Source organism: Leuciscus leuciscus (genome assembly GCF_965113295.1).
Source record: "Leuciscus leuciscus genome assembly, chromosome: 18".
Taxonomy (NCBI): domain Eukaryota; kingdom Metazoa; phylum Chordata; class Actinopteri; order Cypriniformes; family Leuciscidae; genus Leuciscus; species Leuciscus leuciscus.
In genome coordinates this window covers 31,098,055-31,122,609 of record NC_138742.1, presented here as the reverse complement: position 1 = coordinate 31,122,609, position 24,555 = coordinate 31,098,055, and the positions used below count along the sequence as shown (strand labels likewise).

At 41.3% G+C, this 24,555-nt stretch overlaps 1 protein-coding gene and 1 long non-coding RNA gene across 2 annotated transcripts in view; one reads left to right on the top strand and one right to left on the bottom strand.

The window, feature by feature from the left end:
• The window catches only part of opn7b (opsin 7, group member b), a 130,909-nt gene extending 114,814 nt beyond the window's left edge, over positions 1-16,095 (top strand). The window contains exons 5-6 of the mRNA XM_082145207.1: positions 8,372-8,706; positions 15,116-16,095. Coding sequence (XP_082001333.1) covers positions 8,372-8,706; positions 15,116-15,607 — 827 coding nt within the window. The 3' untranslated portion in view covers positions 15,608-16,095. The remainder of the gene's footprint in view (positions 1-8,371; positions 8,707-15,115) is intronic.
• On the bottom strand, positions 3,250-5,056 carry LOC309480722. The gene is made up of 3 exons (XR_014199756.1): positions 4,798-5,056; positions 4,460-4,530; positions 3,250-4,210 (listed from the first exon to the last, which is right to left on the bottom strand). It is a non-coding gene; the product is annotated as an uncharacterized lncRNA (long non-coding RNA).
• Positions 16,096-24,555: the final 8,460 nt, after the last annotated feature.

The following is a 24,555-nucleotide window of genomic DNA, read 5'->3' as shown; positions in this document are numbered from 1 at the left end:
CTATAAATGAATAGTGCTCATATGTGGCTGTTCTCATAAGAACAAACCTCATTGGATCTTGCACATTTATAATATTTTATTTGGTCTATGTGTGCACGAAAGCTGGTCATTATACTGTATAAAGTTTATTCCGAAAACATTAAAAGTCAAAGTTTTGGTCTATTGGACTTTCAATTAGGGACAGAATTCCCTCAGCTTTCATAAAACATTTTTTTATTTGTGTTTCTTGGAACGATATGAGGGTGAGAAAATATATTTTCTCATATATTTATCAACATTGATGAATGTATATGTCAGATGATACATTGGTCAATAAACATGTCATGAAGTCGTAAACACAATCCATTTTTCCCAATACTACAAATACTTATCCATCTGTAGGTTTAAAGCGAAAGTCATCCTCTCCATATTTTGGACACTGGTCATAATGTCCAGCCACTCAGCCTTTGTTGGGCTCACTTTCGTGTTACAGCTTTCTTGCTGGCTGCTAATAATATCTTTAAAAGGTACTTTTCTTTCATCATCAAATGAGCTGATAAATTGTAGAAAATGACTAGTCAATTCCATCACCGAAAATAAAATGTATTACTTGTATTACCTCCTGCCAATATGACTGAATGGCTGGGCAGCTCCAGAATACATGAAAATGGTCTGCCAGCCGTTCCCCACATTTCCTCCAACATAGAACACTTCCCTTCTCGCAAGTCTGAATAGATTATAACTTGGGGGTAACAAAGTATCTAATAAGATTCCGCCAACAGAATTCTCTCCACATACCCAAACTGGTGGAAGTCGCCTGTACAGAACATTTCCCTTTCAGTCGCTCACGTTCGACGTAACGTAATTGGGATCACTTCAGGGAGCCCTATCATCTTTGAGTGTCTACAGAACGAGCCAGCGAACGTTGGCGTGCGTGAATCGCGTCACGCGCCCCGCAGCACGGGTATAAACAGGAAGCGGGCACATGCACATATCGTCTTTCACTTCGGAGCCGAGCTTCTGTTTGTCTTCCGAAATCTACAGACTGCTACTGTGTTGGAGACTCCTTCAAGACTCTCTCTGTTCAGTGTTTACAGCACTGCTGGGAGTACTGGTGCCTGGGTGCCTCAGCACTGTGAGAGTATAGTGGAAAGAGTATATTTCTTTTTCTTCTTCACAAAAGAGCAAACGTGCGCTTTTTGCTCGAGTCGAGTTCCCCACTCAGGCGAACCCTGTAGAGTTCCTCTGCACCCCTTCGGCAGTCGGATGTTGCGGCACGTCCGACGCCAGGCCTAGTGCTCGTATGCTACGTGTAACTTGTACTAGGCTGGGTTCCATATGTGGTGATCCCTGCGGGGATCCCATATACGTATTCTTCCACGATCGGCTCCCTTCGGTGAGCCCGTGTCTTTTCCTTGGCAGAGTCCGCTCTGCCGTCACTGTCCGGTGTTGTCTCCCCTTCTCAGGCTGGAGCTACCCCAGTGACATTCCATATGTTGCACTGCCCCTACCGGCCAGTCCATATGTGTATTCTCCACATGGTACCTCCCTTCAGGAAGGATGTGGCTTCCGCAGTGTCCCTCTCCCCTGGAAAGGCACGCTCTCCCAGTGTTATCCAAGAGTTCCACTGTGTGGGGTATAACGGAACAGCAGTTGAACTCCCTCTACGCAGGCCTTCCGCCCCAGCCAGTCTGAGAGTCTTGCGTAGGGCGCTGGATGTGGCAGCAACTGTGGCATTTTCCAAGGGATCCCAATTACATTGACACGTCGGCGTTACGTCAAACGTGAGCGACTGAAAGGGAATGTCTCGGTTACTAATGTAACCCTCGTTCCCTGAAGGAGGGAACGGGAGACGTAACGTCCCGTCACCAATGTTGCTGACCATCGCTGTATGGCCGTCACTATCTTGGCTTCTCAGCGAAAAACGATATGTGCGTGCGCCCGCTTCCCGCTTCCCGCTTCCCGCTTCCCACTTCCCTTACCCGCTGCGGGGTGGGGCCCGTGACGCGATTCACGCACGCCAACGTTCATTGGCTCGTTCTGTAGACACTTGAAGTTGATAGGGCTCCCTGAAGTGATCCCAATTACGCCATCACGTCAACGTTACATCTCCCGTTCCTTCCTTCAGGGAACGAGGGTTACATTGGTAACCGAGACGATATTCAGCCAGTCTTCCTCTGAAATACCTAGACCAGATTCTTTTTCCATTTTAATCTAACCTTATTTGTTGATTGTTTCTCTATGGATTGAATGGCTAGATATAGTTTTGAGACAAGTTTCCTATTATCTTTATACATGTCGATAAATAGATCAGTTAAATTTGTGCCATGCTTCTCCATGTATCGTATCTCTTTATTAAAATAAGTCCTAGTGTCACGGGGTGACAAACAGCTCCAGATCTGTATGAGTGTTTGTCGTCATGACAACTAAACGGCAGATTGACGACAGGTGTAGGGACTTCACTCTGAGCGTCTGATTGAGGCCACTCCCGCTTTTAGAGAGGATAAAACACACGAGGAGGAGAAGGCTGGGTGTACTGTGCCATGCTGTGGTGCTGTGTTGTTCTTCTGCCCTGTTGATCTGGATCGTCCTCCCCCCCGATCGTTGGTGGTTTCTCTCTCGTGGGGAATTGGTTATGGGCACTGCAGTTGAGGGGTTGTCTTGAAGGAAGAGGAGCGTTGTTTGAGAGGACGCGAGGACGGCCCAGAGGAATGAAACGCGCTGACTGAGCTGGAGAAGAGAGAGATGATTCAGCGAAGTGAAGTCCGTCTGTGACCGCGAGGAAAAATCTCTCGAGTGTTCTGTCCGCCCCTGGCGATCATCAGTGCGGTAGACCAGGACTTGTGGAGAAAGCTCTGCTCTGTCTGTGACTTGGAGCCTGCTGCAGCCTTGAAGCCCAACTGCACGGTGTGAAGTTATCTGTCCCCTGCAACCCACGTGAGAGCTGTGTATTGCTGTTGAAGTTGATTCTGTCTGTTCTAGAGAAAGCTCTGCTCTGTCTGTGACTTGGAGTCTGCTGCAGCCCTGAAGCCCAACTGCACGGTGTGAAGTTATCTGTCCCCTGCAACCCACGTGAGAGCTGTGTATTGCTGTTGAAGTTGATTCTGTCTGTTCTAGAGAAAGCTCTGCTCTGTTTGTGACTTGGAGTCTGCTGCAGCCCTGAAGCCCAACTGTGAAGTTATCTGTCCCCTGCAACCCACGTGAGAGCTGTGCATTGCTGTTGAAGTTGATTCTGTCAGTTCTAGAGAAAGCTCTGCTCTGTTTGTGACTTGGAGTCTGCTGCAGCCCTGAAGCCCAACTGCACGGTGTGAAGTTATCTGTCCCCTGCAACCCACGTGAGAGCTGTGTATTGCTGTTGAAGTTGATTCTGTCTGTTCTAGAGAAAGCTCTGCTCTGTCTGTGACTTGGAGTCTGCTGCAGCCCTGAAGCCCAACTGCACGGTGTGAAGTTATCTGTCCCCTGCAACCCACGTGAGAGCTGTGTATTGCTGTTGAAGTTGATTCTGTCTGTTCTAGAGAAAGCTCTGCTCTGTCTGTGACTTGGAGTCTGCTGCAGCCCTGAAGTCCAACTGCATGGTGTGAAGTTATCTGTCCCCTGCAATACACGTGAGAACTGTATACTGCTGTGTGAAGTCTTCATCTCGTCTGCCTTAGAGAAAGCTCTGCTCTGTCTGTGCCTTTGAGTCTGCTGCAGCCCTGAAGTTCAACTGCACGGAGTGAAGTTATCTGTCCCCTGCAACCCACGTGAGAGCTGTGTATTGCTGTTGAAGTTGATTCTGTCTGTCCGGGAGAAGCCCCGCTCAGCCTGCGACCCGAGTCTGCTGCAGTTTTGAGCCTACCTGCATGGTGTGAAGTTATCCGTCCCCTGCAACCCATGTGAAAACTGTGTATTGCTGTTGAAGTTGATTCTGTCTGTTCTAGAGAAACCCCGCTCTGTCTGTGACCTTGAGGCTGCCGCAGCCCTGAAGCCTACCTGCATGGTGTGAAGTTATCCGTCTCTTGCAACCCATGTGAGAACTGTGTATTGCTGTTGAAGCCGATTCTGTCACCTGTGACACTCATCTGTCTAACGCTCTCCCATTGAGAGTCTGGCACCAGTCTGTGAAGGGAGTGCGCCTTGATCCCTCTACTCACCTGTGATACTCACCTGTCTACTGCTCTCCCACTGCGAGTCTGGCACCAGTCTGGAAAGGAAGTGCACTTTGAACCCTCTACTCACCTGTGATACCCACCTGTCTACTGCTCTCCCACTGAGTCTGGCCCTAGTCTGTGGAGGAAGTGAGCCGTGATTTCTCTACTCACCTGTGATATCCACCTGTCTAACGTTCTCCCACTGAGTCTGGCACCAGTTTGCGAGAAGTGGGCCGTGATCCCTCTACTCACCTGTGATACTCACCTGTCTACTGCTCTCCCACTGCGAGTCTGGCACCAGTCTGTGGAGGAAGTGAGCCGTGATTCCTCTACCCACCTGTGATATCCACCTGTCTAATGCTCTCCCACTGTGAGTCTGGCACCAGTTTGTGAGGAAGTGAGCCGTGATCCCTCTACTCACCTGTGATACTCACCTGTCTACTGCTCTCCCACTGCGAGTCTGGCACCAGTCTGTGGAGGAAGTGAGCCGTGATTCCTCTACCCACCTGTGATATCCACCTGTCTAACGCTCTCCCACTGTGAGTCTGGCACCAGTTTGTGAGGAAGTGAGCCGTGATCCCTCTACTCACCGGTGACACTTACCTGTCGAACGCCCTTCCACTGTAAGTCTGACACTCACCTGTGAAGGAAGTGATCCCCGTTCTCTCTACTCACTTGTGATACGCACCTGTCCAACGCTTTCCCACTGGGAGTCTGACACCAGTCCGTGAAGGAAGTGAGCCTCGATATCCTTACTCACCTGTGATACTCACCTGAGATTCTCGCCAGTCCATACCCGCGGCGGTGCTGTTCCGGGTTCCTGGGAAGAAGAAGACAAGGAATTTTAGATTAGGATTTCTTAATTGCTTTTTAATAGAAAATAAAGTTGCCATTCCTTTTATTCCTGCCTCTTGCCTCCTCCTTGATACGCTCCTCTGGGTGACAGTGGTTTAGGGGTGAGCGCAGTCTGGCTTGGCCCACCCCGACCTGTGACACTAGTTTGTAAGTACCTTAAAAAATAAAGTTTTCCCAGACCATATTTATCAGAAATCTCCTGAAAGCTATCTAATTCTCCCTTTGATGAAATTTAACTAAAAGAGGTGATGCCAAGCCTATACCAGAGCTGAAACCTCCCATCAGCCCTTGCTGGTTTAAAGTCGGGGTCGAAAGCAACTCATCTTAATAGTCTAGATTGTCTTTCATGTAACAGTGATTTGCATATCTTTAAACTTTTAGAATACTGTTCATATAAAGGTTTGGTACCCAGCACTGACTGCAATGGTACAGTCAGCTGCGAGATCACCAAATACTTCCACTTTGCTATATATTCTGCGTTACAGCAGCATGCTAAAGGTCTTAGCTGGGCTGCTTTGAAATAATCTGATAAACATGGCAGTGATCGACCCCGTTTCTCTTTCGGTAGCTGAATTCTTGGCCTCCTACCCCCCTATACGAATCTTGAAGTCCACTTATCCCATTCAGTAAACTGTTTTAATGGAACTTCGACAGGTAAGGATTGGAAGAGGTATAAGAGTCGGGGGAGCTTGTTAATTTTTACTGTTATGCATCTCTAAGGGCAGTTGGGACCACCAATCTATATCTGATTTAATGTTCTTGCTTATAGGGCCATAATTGCTATCAAACAATTTAGAAAAATCCTTTGTTATTATAATACACAAGTACTTAATACTTCATGAATTCCACTTAAATTTTAATCTACTCAGCATGTCATTCTGAGGGGTGTAATTATAACTTAAGATTTGTGTTTTTTGAACATTTAATTCATATCCCGAGTAAGTGCCACATTTTTTTAAGATGGACATCAACCTAGGGATACTAACCTCTGGTGCTGCAACAAACAAAACAAAACATTGTCTGCGTTCAGACAAATCTTTTGTTTGAAACCTAGAACCGTAATTCCTTTTATAACATGTTTATATTCAAAATCATTTTTAACATTTCAGGGCAGCTATTCTCAAAAATAACCTAATGCACAGCTAACTGTTATTTTACTTAAATAATACATTTGATTGAATAAGACGTGATTAGATGTGCGCGTCTGTGCTGGTTTATTTTGTTAAAACTAGGACAGCTTGAACTATGGTCAGATTAACACATGCACTCCACTTCATCTTCGACCTGCTAATTGTAGACTGCTTATTTTTATCCATAGTAAAATACTTATTTTTCAAGTTCCTACAAGTTTTCCTGTATTTTTATGGTGGTACTTTAAAGCCAAAGGCTAAAGTGATTATAACCTTTCTCACTCACTCATTGCTGTGAGTGAGTTTAGCTGGATGCTTAAGCCCTTTCCTTCACTGGAGCGATAATATTTTCCTACAGGCTAACTCTGAAGCTCGGATTCAGTTGCCCTCTTTTATGGTACATTACTGAGGCCCTGACTTATTTATTTATTTATTTTTACATATTGTGATTCTGTTGTGCTGAAGCTGTTGTGCCATATTGAGAATTTTTATAAAACATTTTTTTGCTTGAAAGTTCCAGCAATTAGAAATTAAAATTTCACAGACTACTACATTTACTGCAGGACGTGATTCAGCAAAATAAGAGAATTGGTTAATAGAGTTAAACGTACCATGAATTCCATTTACATTCCATTTTCTTTCATGTTATGTAGCTGCACAGATGGGCAGTTAAATTATGATGGTTGAGTTCATTTTGATTGAGTGTTATTTAATTGAGAGGGGATGGGGTGGGGGGGGGGGGGGGATAGGTTATGAACTGGTGGGTTTCTGAATAAGCTGTATCTATGGTTGTGTTCATTTGCACATATATTGTCTGTGTTGTTTTAGCTCCGAATTTTACCCAAGGAATTATGCAAATCACAATCATGGGCAAAAACCCCTGATGTACAGTCTTGTAGGTCGGTTCTGAGCGCTCAGCGGGGAGGATGCAGCAAACGCCTGCCATATTTATTTGGGCCTGAAGCATCACTCCATTACCATGATCCAGGCAACTTATTTGTCTATTTAAAATGCTGAAAGTGCAGCAGTCTACATGGTGTGACTAAATACATACATCATTATAATGCTGTTCCATCAACTAGTCATCTTTTGGTGAGTTATTGCTTCTGGGACCTTAATAATAATACACAAAATACTGTTTAAACTACAGTAAACGAAATACTGCCATCTGCTTTCCACCATAGGAAATTTATGGAAGCCAATTTGTGTTTGTTTAATGCCTACTTTTCAATACTACTACTTCTAATATTAATAATAATTAAAAACAGTCCACAATTAACTGGTAATAGGTGAGGGTATCGTGATTGCGTGCAAAAGGGGCGTCTCAGTTTTTGCAAGCCAGGATGGGTCATGAGGCCATCAGACGGCACTGCATGAGAAACCATCATGCGACTGTGTTAAATATAGCCACAGGCTTGAGAGTATTTTGGAAAACCGTTGTCCTTTAACACAGTCTGCCGCTACATCAAGAAATGCAACTTGAATCTCTGATAGAAATCTATACATCTGTTTAATGCAGATATAGCAGATATAGAGTTATCTGGGCCTGAGCTCAGATGGTCTAAAAGACAGTGGAAATGTGACTCAGATGAGTCCATGTTTCAGCTTGGCATTAAGTTCTCAGTCCCAAAACTTAAGTTGGTCAGTGAAAACTTTGAACATCTTTTCTTTGTACTTTTGACAGTTAAATAAAGGTAAAAGAGAATTAAATTGCCCCTATTATGCCATTTTAAAGTTTACTAATTTTGTTTTGGAGGTCTGCTACAACAGGTTTACATGCATCCAAAGGTCAAAAAACACTTTCATTTTCTCATAATAGACATTGCACATCACCACATTGTTCAATGATTCTCAAACGACTCGATGGATGAATCAATCACTCTCAATCCCTCCTTTCCGTGAGCTACTCTGCTCTGATTGGCCAGACAGAACGTTAACAGAACGTTCCCACATGGTCTTCTGTTGGTCATATGATAACGTTCCCAATATGACTTTAGGGGGACGTTGCATATTGGTTATTCTATGGTCACGCTGCTCACGCAGCAACGTTACAAAGAGGACATTTGGGACGTTAACAGAACGTTCCCATACGGTCAGATGAGGACGTTTCATTAGGGACTGCGCTGGAAATTAAAATCATAGTATCTTAATAATACAAAAATAACACTGCTCTAAACATATATAAATTTGCATGTACAAATACTACACTGCAAAGTAGCAGTTTAAATAGCATGGTAGTTTATTGTTCTGATCATTGCCATGTGTGTGTTTTATCAGGTAATAAGTTCTCCTCGTCCCATGCCCGTTTGCTGCTGGTTGGAGTGTGGTGTTATGCTGCAGTGTTTGCAGTAGGTCCGCTCTCAGGCTGGGGTCAGTACGGGTCAGAGCCTTACGGCACCGCCTGCTGTATCGACTGGCGCGCGCCCAGCTACAGCACGCCGGCCATGATTTACATCATCTGCCTCTTCTTCTTCTGTTACATCGTACCCTGCACCGTCATCATCCTCTCCTACACTCTCATCCTTGTGACGGTCCGGGGGGCCCAACATGCAGTGCAGCAGCACGTCTCTCCGCAGAACAAAATCTCCAATGTGCAAACACTTATTGTCAAGGTAAGAGTCACACATAGAGTTGAGGAGAAGGAGTACTCCACTGCTTTTGAACCTGTTGGAGGTGACGGTAGTAATACTGGTTCCTCACTGGAGTGATTGCATTGATTCCTTGTACAGTATTTAAATGTAACAACTTTAAAAATGTCAAGTGGTATAACCAGGGCCTTTGTAGGATTACAAATGTAAGAATATGTTTAAGATCTGCTGATCCTACATCCTTACATAACATCACATGAAAAACTAAGGTGAACTGCACTGTATTGGGCATTCAAGGTGAACATGATGGCATCAACTTTCTGATTAGATTCAATATAGTTTCCATTGAAGGGGTTTTGTCAGTCTTTGATCTTCCTACTGAGAGTCAAACTATGTGTGAATGATTACATTGGGCCCTATCTTGCACCCAGCGCAACTGACTTTGTACACCGTCAGAATGTATCATTCCTATTTTGCACCCGCGTACAGCGGACTTTTCCCTCCACAGACGCACGTCGGTAAATTAGGAAATGAACTTGCGCTCCCGGGGGCGGTTCAGCGCAAAGAGGAGGCGTGTTCCGGCGCAAACGTTCCCTGGTGCTATTTTGCAGTTTCAGAAAACAATTCCGCCACTGACCAGGAAAAACCTAGTCTAAAGTCAGTTGCGCATGCTATTTTAAGGGCGCATGCTTGTTCATAATAAATGTAGCATGTGCACAACGCACATACACTTTGCTTATCTCATCTACACAGAAGCAGCAGTTCTCATTTTTAGAAAACCATACATTATTACAAGGAAAAATATTAACACACGAGGGAAATCATTGTTGTGTCCATGAAGATGTGAAAAAATAAGCATAAATCTAGCTTACACATTTACCCAAATTATTATACGCCTGTTTAACCGAAGCTAATTTGGGTGGGTTTCTCCATCCCCAATGTCACTTCTCTGTGTTTTACGGCTCTGACGAGAACGCCTGTCTCCTCGGCTGTGAACCGCTCCTGGCGTGCGTCTGGCAAATCCGCCGTTATAATAGCAATAGCGTTATAAATAAGCAACTTTTAAGGACTGTCAGCACCTTTAAGGACTGCCCACTGAATGCCTATAAGATACCATATAAAGTTCCCTTAGTCAGACTTGATGACCTCAGCTACCGACAGCTCGTGTTCTCAATAAAGAATCCCGCTGAAGATACAACCAAGTCTCCTGGTCTTCGCTTTTGAGTTTCCTACAGCTTCAATGGACAAATTCACTCAAAATTATGGCAAAAATGCCTGTCTCTGCGAGTATCCGACACTGTAAAAAATGTCGAACCCTCCCAAATCAAAAATTTCAAGTGACCGATAACATCTAAATTCTTCAATTGGCCCAAGTGAAATTCTTGTTGCAATAGTCTGTTAAAATTGGCTCAATGAAAAATAATACGTCAGACTAATTGAAAAATTTAGATGTTATCGGTCACTTGAAATTTTGGACTTGGGGATGTAATTTTTTTTTACAGTGTAGTAAAAAATAGTCTGTTATGTCTAAAGTGAACGCAAACACAAAACGCATGATCCGTGAGTGCATTCGGTCCTAAAGTGACAGCATCCTAATAATCCTGCTACTGTCTGTGCGTTTTTAATGTTAACCAAACAACAAAAGACAAAGAAAAAAACACTCACTGCCCTTGAACTTTAAGGGCGTTTTTCCACTGGGTTCGTTTGCTGCGGTCCGAACCCGAGTGCGCTAGTTCCCGGCGCCCCCCGCAGCATTGGTCTGGTTTCACACTCAATTAGTTGTATCGAACCCAGGTGCGTTTGCAGTGATCTTACGTCATCGCAAACGCACACGGAAAATGCATGGATAATACAACTCGACTGAGCATAGCTGTAATTTGTCTGTTTTTTTGGTGCTATTATGCACAACATAGTGAGAGACATCACCCCTTCAGTGTCACACAACGTTCCCCTGCCACTCATGTTTGTCGTGTGTGAGGAAACAATGATATCGACAGTGATACGCATGCGCGGGATACTATACTTCCTGAACAAGCACGCACCCGAGTCCGTGTTGCTTGCACATTAACGCGAACCGCGCCACGGTTCGGGAGCAACCGAGCTCAGACCACCTCCTCCAGGTAGTCTCGGGTTCGGTACTCTAGTGCGCACCCGGGTCCGATGACAGCGTTCACATTAGCGATTTTTCATGCAAACCGTGCCCCGGTCCGCACTAAACTGCCAGTGTGAAAACGCCCTAAAAAGCATATGAAGACTATGCAGTGTTATTTATTTGATTAGCCTGATTGATTGAATATTGGTACCTGAAAACTATTAGACCTGCCAGAAGAGCACTGTTTATTTCATTTGTATGTATTGCATTGTATTTTGCATTGTATTTATTTGTGCTTTTGCTTTTAATTAGATTTTTTTGTTCTTATTGTATTACTGGCTGTTTACTTGTCTTTAAGAATGTAGGCTATTACATTTCTATTAGTTAAACTAGTAGTTTTAGCTGTGGTATCAAATTGGAATAGAGGAGTGTGAATTTTCACTGGTATCTAAAATATCTGAAGCACGTGTGAAATCAGTCCAATGGCGTGATGGGACATCACAACCAGGAAGCTATAAAGCGCACCCAGACCAAACAATGGGTCTCATTCGCTAATAATTGCTTGGATTATTTCGTATTTGTACGCACAGGGGAACTTCTCACAAAAATCTCCACCTAATTCAACACATTCATACGCACAGGAATTTGTTCTTCACATTGTTCTGATGTTTGTGAATTTGGAGTATTGTAAATGAGCGGCCAGGTGCACAAGGTTAGTTATTTGCCCAAACCATCTCCATATGTGGGCTTTCCACAAACGCTTTCCTCACAGCCTTTCGTCACTCTCGTCAAACTTGCCGCTGTTTGCAGACGCGCTCTCGCCCGATCCTCGAGGGATGCCAAGTGTGCCGGTCTCACCAGTTCTCACAATAAACTTACTTCATTATTTTCTGGAAACAAACTTTTTTGCATTATTTTCCTGTTATCTCTGTAAAGCTGCTTTGAAACAATCTGTATTGTAAAAAGCGCTATATAAATAAATGTGACTTGACTTTTATACAGACCCAGATTACAGAGCTCTATGATGATGAAATGTTTTTAAGATGCAATTAAATTGTATTATTTAATCATTTTATTATTTAATTTTACATATGGATTATATAATACAATTAATGCAACATACTTCTATATAATTATAGTCGTGTTAGGATGAAATATAACGGTAACACTTACAATAAAGATCGTTAGTTAGCATTAGTTAACTACATTAGTTAACATTAACTTATAATGAACTGCACGTATACAACATTTAGTTATAATCTTTGTTAATGTTCATTTTAACCTTTACAAATACTTTATTAAAATCTTGTTAACGCACTGTGAACTAACAATGAACGGCTGTATTTTTATTAACTAATGTTAACAACGATGAACTAATACAGTAACAAATGCATGGTTAGTTCATGTTAGTTAATACATTAACATTAGTTAACTAATGAAACTTATTGTAAAGTGTTACCAAAAAAACTTCTTAACACGATTAAGGCCGTACAGAGTAAGTGGTTTTTGCGTACGTGTGGTTTCAGTTGTTCCTATATTGTTTGTTTTTTATTTAGAAAAAAATAATATTACGGAATTTTTGGTGAATCGTGATTTGTTCTTAAAATCGTTCGTACACACAATGCACACACACATTTTCGTCGCGTAACACAATAAAATTTGCTGAGGCAAGGCGTAGATTATAAGTCCGCAATATATTTTTATAATGCAGAGGGAACTGAGCAAATGGGAGATTCCCTTTCTCTCTTGTTCATATGATCGTGTGCAAGCTAATTATGTGTGTCTAAAATGAATATTCAGCCAGTCATTCACACCGTGTTTGTTTGTTTCTTTGCTACATTTAATTTTGAGAAATTAAATGGAACATTTGTCTCTGTCATGATTCCTGTCTTGTGTTCCCCAGATCTTGTGTGGACTTTTATGTTATTTCCTGTTTTGCGCCATGTTTTGTATTTTTTCTTGTTGATTGGTTCCTTGATTGTTCCCAGGTGTGTCTTGTTTGCCAGTTACCCCTGGTGTATGTAAACCCCAGTGTTTCTCATGTTCCTCGTTGAGCATTGTCCTCTGTGGATGTTATGTTTGGTGCACTCATTCTGTTATCTGTGTTGGATTTGTTATTATGTTTATTCTCTTATTAAACTCACTGCATTTGGATCCAGCTCTCCTTTGTTTTTGAGTTCACCTTACATAACAGTCTGACTTTGAGAAGTTAGATGCCTGTATGAAAATACTATATTCAGCCTTTCATCCATTCTTTACTTGTCTGGTTGATCTTTGGCTGCATTTAATTTTGAGGAATTAAATGATAAATACTCATCTGACATTAGAGAAGTTAGATGTCTGTATTAATATACATGTAACACTGTTCGTTGATAAGGGAAGAAGGAGGTGGGAACCAGCGATCACTTTAATCAATTCCAAAATAAACAACCAACCAAATGAACGTAAAAGCGGCTAAACGACTAAAAGGGTTAAAAAGGCTGTATTATTCATGCTAGGCCAGTGGTTGGTGATGTCACTTTGTAAAGAAACACTTCTCATCTGTAGGCTGAACATGCATGTGCATGACGTCACCTTTTTCACAAATTTGCGTTTTTGTAGTTTGCAAAATATGGTATCGTTTCAATACTTTGAGTCTCGTTTTCAAAAGTTTGAATTTTCAGCCAAACGCTGTTGTCGTGTAAATTGACGGTCAAAATGCATTAAAAGTTTTAATTTTTAGTTGAAAACGGTGTCGTGGAAACAGCCCCTATAAGGATTAAATTAAATAGTATTTAATCAAAAATGTACTTTCCCTGGCAAAACATTCACTGTCCCTGCCCAAAATAAATAAATTAAGCTATTTATTTTGTTGTTTTTGACCTATGTAAACTCACAATACCCACATTTTAGATACCAGTGAAATTTCACAATTCTCAATTCCAATTTACAATCACAGCAAAAACTAATACTAGCCTCACTAACACAAAGTTCAAACATTAAAGACAAGTAAACACTCAATAATAAAATAAGAATGAATAAGCAAATTAAAAGCTATAGCACAAATAAATACAAGAGAACAAATGCAAGATACAAATTAAATAAACAGTACTTTAAAGTGCTTGTGAAAACTGTATTATGAAGTAACTGTACACAAATACCTATTAAAGCTACAGAAGTTATTTAGTTAAAGTTTTTAATGTTGTCTGTGTGGTGTTTAAAGACAAATTATGTGCAAATTCATCAGTCAACACCCTTGCACCCACCATCACAAACTGGTAATCAATCCCGTCAACATGCTGGGTAGAGCTTATCCTATCATTTCTGAGGCAGATGTTTGACTCTGAGATGGCGAACGGGAGCATGGTTTATGCAACTCATTATTAGCTGTTTGATAACGTAGTCAAGCCAAATGCTTGTAAAGATGTGCTGTGTGCTTTCCTCTCAATAACAAAATATGTGAAATTCACAACTTAATTTCAGGAGGAGTGAACCCATCTAATCATTCCATTAACTGCCGGAACACATAAGTATCCGCTCACCTTGCTCTGGCATCAGCTGTTCTGGCGTTCCTCCACCTCCCCAGCTCCACCTGCATAATTTAGGCATCTTGCTACCATACTCATTATCCAAGCATTAGTAGTCCCACTGGGGGGTTTATCTAAGCTCGAGTTGAAGCTGCTTCCTCGAGCCCCTCCACTGCGGAGAGCAAGCCAAATATGCTTAACCTTATTAGCTTAAAGATTATATGGGCAAAGGAACTCGTGAAACATACACCAAAAATGACAGTGGTGAGAAAATGGCAGTTAAGAAAGCATCTGATCATAGAGATGTGGATATGTTTTCACAAGCTCTAAAATTCGGCACTCCAATCAATTCATATCACATCTATTTAAACAGCAATGTATACATTAGATTGCTTTAATGCAAGCAATATTAAACTACAGTACAAAACATGAAAAACTAAACAAAACAAAAAACATGGCATGTCAGTATTAAACAAGTCTCACTTTCAATTATACTTTTTTTTTTTCTTCTATAAAGTAGCTCTCCAGTGTGTTCATGTTTTTACTCACATCTGACTAGACAGAAGAAATTAACTGGAGAAGATTTCCACATCAGAGATGGAGGAGCCCCAGAGCACACCTATCTATTACGTAATCACCACAGACCAATAGTAGTTTGTAGGTGTTTGCTAGCAGGAGCAGGAAAAGCACATAGCAGGAGATCTGGACACTTGTAATCCAGGGCATCCAGACATAATGGGCCTTGTTCCTCCTCTACTGCAAACCACAGGGAACAATGTGTTTTATCTGTATTTATGTATGTGTTAATGTTTTTGTCTGTTTCCTCTTCATATAGCTATCAGTGGCAGTATGCATTGGATTTCTGATGGCGTGGAGCCCGTATGCTGTGGTATCCATGTGGGCGGCCTTTGGTGATCCAGACTTGGTACCTCCAGTGGCATTTGCCCTGGCAGCCATGTTTGCCAAGTCATCCACCCTCTACAACCCAATGGTCTACCTCGTCTTTAAGCCTAGCTTCCGAAAATCCCTGTGCCGGGATGCCACAAAATGCAAGAGGACACTCTGTCCCTGCATGTGCCAGACAGACAGTCAGCAAAAAGGAACAGCAAGCCTTTCAAAACTGAACACAAAGAATAAGTGTAACCACACATGGGTCTCTAATGGACTGAATGAGAGCCACCAGACATGCAGACATTGTCCAGAAGGACAAACAGGGCATTACCTGGACATCACACCCCAACGGACAGCACGCATCCTCATTGGCTCCGCCCACAGTGAGGTGGCAGTCAGCCAGCTCTCCAACGAGATAAACAGCGACTTCGTTTAGAGGAAGATAAACTGATCATAGCAAACATGAAGGAAGGAAGTCATAAAACCTTCTTTTCCCTCTGAATAATAGGGGAAATACATATGCTATAAAGTCTCATACTTGGTAGCAAATCTGAATGGCAAACTTGGATATGGCATACATGCAACCCTCAGATATGCCCCAAAATTTAAATTCTGTCTTTTTGTACTCTTTCTAATTTCTTCCAAACCCGTATACATTAATTATTTTTCCATAGAACATAATAAAAATGATATCAATGATGCACAAAAATCAATTATTTATGAAGTTATTGAGGTCCAACATGACATTATGCCTTGAAAGGAGACATATTTGACTTCAGCTACAGTGTATCTGTGAATAATGATTTAAATTTTGGTGTGTTTCTTACACTAAGCTGTCATGTGGCTGTGGAAGACTTGAAGAGCACAAGAGATATGTTGTACTATAGAGATTTTTGATGATTTATTTGGTCGCCATGAACTATGAAAAAGAGCAGCATGAAGATTCTTCAAATTCTTCTTTAAAAAACATTTTAAAATAATAGAATACAGGTTTGGAAGGTTACATAAATAATGACAATGTTAAAACTTTTTTAACACTTTTTTAAAACGCTTATCATATCACGTCAAACCGTGCAAATTATACTTTATTCTCAAATTGTTAATGTTAACAAAATCAGCATAGCGTGACTACATTTAATACCCTTCTGATATGTATCCTTGTTTTTGCATGTACACAGTTATGTACTTGCTCAAAAATTTATTTTGGATCATAATTAACCCAAAAAAGTTACGGACTGCAGCTTTAAGTATTTATTTATTTATTTAAATCAAGCCTCAAATGCAAGTGATTTATTATGGATAATAAATGTCAGTTTTACTGATGGAATCTGTTTTTTCCAGCTGTGAGTGGAACTGAAAATACAGAATTTAAGCTTGTATATTTTGATATTTAAGTATAAAATGTTTTGATGTCCACGAATGTACCCTTTATTTATTAATCAATTAAATAATTTTATTAAAGCTACACTATGTAACTTTTGGCCCTCTAGCGGTTAAAAAACAAAACAGCATGAATTTTGCGGACGAACATTGTTTTGGTTGAGCTTCAGCTCTGCATGACTGGATGAATATGGTGATCCCACCTCTCATAAAACATTCACTACTAGGCTTAAGAGATATAACCAGTTTAGATGGAAAGGATCTTAAGCTGACTAGCTGAATACGTTATTGTATGCTAACCATTAATAGACACTTCCTTGAAAATAAATTCCAGAACAGAACTACAACAACCATAATGAAATTACCTCTGTTTAAAAGCTACATGTGGCAATTTATCAATTCAATAGAATAAAATGTTGAGTAATAAAAATCCCTCAGTTCTCACCATCTCCGAAAAGCCAAGTCAATCTTGATTATAGTTTTATTACGAGCTCTGTCACGTTCTCTTTCTGCTAGCAGAAACTCCTCTGTTCAGCATTTTTTTTAAAACAGGCGATTTTCCTGAGGTTCGAGATTTAGCATCCTCCACGTCAGCCTTTCTCTCTCGTTGTGACAACAAACCTCTGCCACTCCCACATGTATCAAAGTAGCAGGAGAAACTTTTCTCTATTAATGGATTTGACGAGACCCGCACAGATGAGTGACATGAGTAATTTCGAAACATCCCACTAGATCACGTTATGTAAAAAGGATTGGTGTATTGACTCATTCTGATCATTTTGAACAAAAAGTTACGAAGTGCACTTTTGAAGAAACAAATAATTAAAAGCTGTAAAAAAGTAGAACATTGTATGAGTTGTATAAAAAGTTTACTCCCATTGTGAAAAAATAAATAAAAATGCGACTGGCCGAAGCAAGTCGATCACGGGCATGTAGGAAGTATGACAGCACAACGCAGCATCTCGTTCTCCTCACAGGGTTACAGTCATAACCAAGAAGATCCCTTTCAAGGGAACTCCACTGAACTCCAATACTCAGGGATTGACTTGGGAATGTGTATACCCACTATGCCATACTGAGTAGTGCCTGTCCTAGTGTGAATCATGGCGAGAACAAATCTAGGGCATAAGCAGGTGTCGAGTCCAAGTCCAGGTTATAAAACCTCACAAATGTGTGCAGAGAGGACTAGCCCGCCGCATCACATACTTCCTGCAGGGAAACTCCTGTATATAAGGCTTTCAAAGCCCCATACTCGTAGTCGAATGTGCTCTGAGAGCCATAGGTGAAGGTTGTCCGCACGCCTTATAGGCAAGAAAGATAGACTAAACTATCCTCTTGCTTATTCTATGTGTACCTCATCTGGGTGACCAAAGCAGACTAACAGTTGATCTGATTTACGCCACAGGCCAGCTCTGTGGACATAAGCATCCAGTGCTCTGACTGAACACAGCAAGTCTAGCTTCTCCTGGTCCATCGTCTGAAAGAGAGGTGGGCAAAAGGCCTGAAAGATTATAGGTCGTGCTGGGTTGGTGGGAACCTTCGGAACATAACCCGATCTTCTGACCCCCGAAGGTGAACTTTAGGAGATGCCTGTGATGAGAGAGGATGGATATGTGGAAGTATGTGTCTTTGAGATCTATTGTGACAAACCAGTCTTCGGATCTGATTTGAGTCATGATTAACATCTCGAACCTGTATCTCATCAGAGACCAATTCAACTGTTGTAGATCTAATATGGGACGCAACCCTCCATCCTTCTTTGTAACAATGAAATACTGGCTGTAAAACCCGGAGTCTCTCTCTGGAGGAGGAACACATGCCATGGCCTCCTTTACCAAAAGAGACTTGACCTCTTGTTCAATCACCTTAGCCTGCTCGGGACCAACCACTGTGGGTAAAATCCCATTGAAACGAGGTGCGCGGGAACCAAACTGGATTCTGTAACCTCTTTCTGTAGTCAGCAGGACCCATTGAGAGATATTTCTCTTTTATTCCTAACAAATTCAACCAAAGATGTCTCTCCATGGCCACCAGAGCAGCTGTAGATCGGCCTATAGCCCTGACCATGTCCTTAGTGGCACAGAGAGACAGATCAGGTCCTTAAGCAGGCCAGCCTGGTATGCCTGCAAGATGGACATTGTGTGCAGACACTCTCCACCCTGACCTGCTGACGTGTACAGCTTACCCACCTAGGCTGAAGTTATTCTACATCGCCTGGTGGGTAAGGTCTGGGCCTTCAGGGATGATGCAAAGTCAGGGGAAAGATAGCTCACGAGTGTCTCTTCCACCTTAGGCATCGCCCCATACCCCTGTTCATTCAACCCCAATATTGAACAGTAGTTTGATACTTGAGGGCTGAAGACATGGGCAGTTTCAGTGTGGAGATCGGGAAAGAACGGAAGGCCCCGCCATGGAGGTTACGCTTTGCTAGGTAGAAAGCCCTTCGAAAGCTGACTTTCTGTGCATGCTCTGCTCCCAAATAAACGACACATACTCTCCCAGGAGAGTTTATTTAACAGTGGAGTTTTTGCTGTGCACAATGTAAAAAAATGCTATTTTTGCTAATAACTTATGAACGGTTTGTCCCAAAATCATAAAAGTTCTCTCGTTAGATTCAGGACGTCATGCCGAGACAACATGATATCCAATTTTTCCATATCTACCATTTTAGGCGTTGGCCATTTTGAATTTTGTACCAAAATGCTGTATTTTATGAATGCATGATCATATCATTACGAAACTCGGTATAGGTCATCAGTACAATGCCCTGAAGGAGCCTGAGAAGTGTCAAACCAGCGCCACCTAGTGGTAAAATAAAATTTTCAAATGCTTATAACTCCGGGTGTCGTTGGCTGATTTTCACGGGAGTCATCTCTTAGGTTCCTGAATCCTTGCCAAGTCCAACGATACCAAACATACTAGGTTTCGCTTTACGGTTTGTGTAGCGTTGTGATTTAGCGCTTAAAAAACATTTGCCAATATCTTCGAAACCGTTAGACGGATCAAGATGCAACCACCGTCAGAAGTTTGGAAAAATAGGTCGTTGTCTACACACGAATGCCCAAATGTCAAAATATTAATAGTAAGTGGCATAAAAATGCAAACAAAGTCAGGTGTGGGTAATTTTGTATGTGTTTATACATATAAATGTCTATAACTCCTAAACAAAATGAGATATTTTCACCAAACTTGACACACATGTACACATGTATGGGCTCACTCTGAGGACACATCAAAAAATTGTGGGATTGTGCCTCTTGGTGGCACTATAATAGAACAAAATATGAAATTGCCATTGACTTCAATACAGTATTGTTATATAAAATGCTATACTTAACGAATGCATTAGTGTAACATTACGAAACTCAGAATGTGCCATCAGCACCATGCCCTGAACATACTCAAAAGATTTTGAGACAGCGCCACCTTTTGGTCAAAAGTTATAATAAAATTTCCAAAAATGCTAATAACTTTTGAAAAAATCTGCCTATTGTAATGACACTGGTCTTAAAAGATTCCTTGGGTCACACTGAGAACATAGATACCATGTTTACCTTATTTGGTCAAACTTCCTGTCCACCATCTTGATTTTCATTCAATACCTACTTTTTCAAACTCCTCCTAGACCGTTTGTCCGATTTTCATCAAAATCGAACCGTATCATCTCCAGACTGTGCCAACTAAAATTTATGGATTTTGTGTTGATAGAAAAAAACGTTTTCGTATACCGCAGCAGCAAAGTTGAGGCATGATGCCAAAAGGACTATTCAGGCTTTATCTCTGCAATGCCTTGACATATTAGCTGTGTCCCAATGTGAAGGCTGCATCCTTCGAAGGACGTATCATGTAGCCTTCGTAGGGTTTCCTAATTGCGCAACCAGGTGTTCCCGATCACCGCTCCTGGCACCAAGCAACGTTGCGAGAGGACTGCTGCCATCCTGATAATTCATTTGACATAATTGAGTAAACAGCTATGGAGCCAGAATTGGCTATTGTCATTTTTCTGTTTTATATTTTACAGGAGGACATGGTGAGGATGTTTCAGCGCCGGCGCTGCCGGGTCATGTATTTTCGGCTTACCCATGACCATGGCCAGATAAATTAAGCTGGTTTGCTGCGTCCCAATTCAGTGGCTGCATCCTGAATTGGTGGATTACACTTTAAACTGTTCAAGTATTGGGTGTTAACTGACGTAAATAATGCAATGATATATGAAAATAAAATAAAACTTACATAGGCCTATATATATATTTTTTTTTTTTTTTTTTTTAAAGGTTCAAATGTTCACTTATATCTTACCTTGATGCGATTTTGTAGGCTAGTGTATTATTTTTATTATGTACACAAATGGACCATGGTGAACATACAGGTTTTCAACCCTGTTTGAATATAGAACCGAATATTGAATATTACTCCCGCTCATCATCGGCAGCTGTCACAAGAATAATTATTATTATTATATTAAGAATAATATAATTATTCGACAAGAATAATTCCAGGCGACAAGAATAATTCCTCCGTAGGCTAGACCGGTCCGAGCGCTTCAGATGTGGCCTTTCATACTGCAGCTGTAGTTTTTCCCCAATGCAGTATTAGTAGTTATTAAAATAATTTTTTTCAGAAATATACTCTTTCTGAAAGAAATCTCAGTGACATGGCAGCCGTCGACCCTGCAAACCTGCTGGTAGACAACTCAGTGGACAGTGGAAATATGCAGTCAAACACCCTGGAGACCATCCCAGATGATGTCCCACCAGCAGGAGGCCTTACCAGGGTCTCTATTGTGGAGCCCATCCTGGTCCAGCGGCTTCACCAGGGTCTCCTACTCAGCTCTATATCATTTCTACATCATTTTTTCTTATTTTATGTACTGTAAATTTAACTGTTTATGTTGACTTTGATATGTTTAACGTATGTTGGAAATTGTTGGAAAAAGCACTTTTACGTAGCCTATAGAACAAATGATTTTCATTGACCAGTTTTATAAAAAAAAAATTAAAAGGTATAGAAGAATTTGTTTCATGTAGAAATTATGACTGTCATGACAAAATAAACAATGTCCTGAACATTTCATTCTCTTTTATTTACAATTTTAAAGTTGCATAAAAATAAATAATGTACAGAATTTTTCTTTCCTTTAAAAAAAATAAGAATATATAGAAAACAATATATATTTTTAAATCATTCACTCAAGAAGAGAAAACAGCCTGTCCATCCTCTCCCTACTCTCCTCGCCTCTGCCTCTCTCTGTAGTTGCGTGTCTTCTCTGTCTCGCCTCGTCCTCTTTGTCTCGCCGCCTTCGTGCTGGTGCTGGTGCTGCTGGTGGTGCGGGTGGTGCTGGTGCTGATGGTGCGGGTGGTGCTGCTGCTGGTGGTGCTGGTGCTGCTGGTGTTGGTGCTGCTGGTGCTGGTGCTGGTGCTGCTGGTGGTGTTGGTGCTGGTGCTGGTGCTGCTGGTGCTGGTGGTGCTGGTGCTGGTGCTGGTGTTGGTGCTGGTGCTGGTGCTGGTGCTGCTGCTGGTGCTGGTGCTGGTGCTGGTGCTGCCCCTGGCTCCTCCTCACCATGGGCACCCACTGCTGATCTCAGACCTGGTGTGTCGTCAGGGATGGAGGCAATGTGGACGGGGGGGTTGGTGCAATGCCTCTGTCCCAACACCTCATCCATGAGGACAAACCAGGGCCAAGTTTCAGCAGTGGGGTTCCCACTCACACCCTCTCCTGTCCCAGGACACTTGCAATCCTAAGGCAAAGCAAATTAACCATGGCTTGTTAACAACAGCAGCACAATACATTTCAGCAAATATGTGTGTATTAACTTTCTTACCTTGTTTTTTTTGTTTGTTTTTTGTTTTTTGGCCTGTATGGGATTTACCCTCCCCAGCAGACCCCTTTTCTCCAGAATTGCTCTAAAAAGGCAGAAAAGGGTACTTATGAAAAATATTAAGACAGGGGTGCAATCTGAACATTAGTGCATTGTTAACAGTGCAAAATATGACACATCAGGACATGCATACAAAACACTTCAGAAATCATATTTCTGGATTCTCAGAAGTGGTTAAAACTTTTGTAGACATAGCTTCCATGACAGCACTACAAAAACACATAAAAGTGAAACCCCATTGCCTTATCTACTGCTTTTCTTATTGTTGTGGGCTTTATAGGGTGAGTGATATTTCTTATAATACACAAGTGAGACTACTGCAAATATTACAAATAGGTTGTTGTCTTGCCTCCAACGCTCCAAGTGTTTCGCCCTGGTAAATAAATGGTCATTTTCAGACCGCAATTTAATAAATTGAGCTGTCTGCTCCTTGCTCCCTGAAACAATAATTAAACTAATATTAGCACAAGTTTTGCCTCAAACCACCTGACAAATGAAGCCATGCAATGGGGACAAAGGAGTTAAGATGACGTTTATAAGAAAGAAAAACTTGTGGCTTTTAACTGTGGTTTCGCTAGCTATTTTAGTAAATAAAAACATAATACTCACATTTAAATGTGCATTTGCCGTCCACCACCGAACTCTCGGCCGCGATTTAAAAATAAATAAAAATGCTGTCGTCACCGGTGCGCAATGACTTATGGGGTATGAACGGCCGCTAAGGATCCATTTATGTATCCTTTCTTTCACGGGGAAACGAAGGGTGCATTTGGCGTCACTTTTGAATCAGGGAAGCCAGGTGACGCAACCGGCCTTCGAGTGCGGCCTTCGGAGGATGCAGCCTTCACATTGGGACACAGCTACTGACACCAAACATTGTATGTGTCATTGTCACCTCACTCTGACCACAACACATCAATTTCGTAACTGCGTCACCTACTGGTCGAAAGTGATAATCCATTAAATCATATTTTTAGTTAATGTATATGATTTTTCAGCCATTTTGCCTAAATTTATCTTTAAATGTCTTTAATTGTTGCTTGCTGCAGTTGGTCTGACACTCCCAGCCATGTTGGCATGTCTTCTCGTCGTCTTTGCGCTTGGCCCAGGTAATGGCTGCTCGCAGCTATATTTTGTTGTTTGTTTTTCTTTCTTTCCTTTAATCTTAGGTAAGTTAATGTTCATTCCCCTTTAGGTAGAGGTGTTTTGTTTTCTTTTGTTCGGGTCCTCCTCCCGAGGTAATATTTTTCTTTTTTTATAAGAAAATAAAAGGCAAACACGCCACTTTGAACTGAAAAATCAACATTTGGTTTTGTGATTCTGGGGCTTGAGATCCTCAAAGTCTCTCCATATGTTTGTTGTTCGCCCTTCCCTGGTTTCCCCTAGACTAGGGGAGGATGTAACAATATTTTGCCTGTATAACTAGAGGAGAACTGGCCTCCTGGCGTTGCCTGTTTGCTTTTTAATCCAACATCAAATAGAGTTTTTTCGTGTCTTTGACTACCATTTAACACATACATTTGGCACATACATTTAACATTGTACTTATGTTTAAACAAATACCAGCATGTAATTACAGCTGCAATTTATTTCTGTAATTACATCTATACACTGTTGACCCCTTAACCCACCCTTAAACCGACCCATACCACTAACCTTACCCGTATCACCTCAGTAGTATCTGTATCACAATTGGTTTTCAATATAAAAATACACAAGTATATTCTACCAAACAAATATTTTTTTTAATGTAAATAGTAATTAAAGACACCTAATATAACCTGTGAGCGGGTATTTTGTAATATATACTATTTATTTTGTCTAACTATTATGGCACAACCCTCAGTTCAATTTTCAGTTAAACTGCTTATGGATGGGCAATACAACCACAATCTTAAACCTTGTCATTTATATCTGTCATTTAACCGTGACAATTACTTTATTTTATTTATATTTATGTATTTTTCGTCATCAGCAATGAATATATAAAAAAACAACAACATTGGAACATTAAAATATGGTTTCATTTCTTCCCTTATAATTTATGTGACTGAATACATTTAATCGAATAAATCTCAAAATCTAAATAGCATAGGCCTAATTAAATAAGGCATTACATAAATATG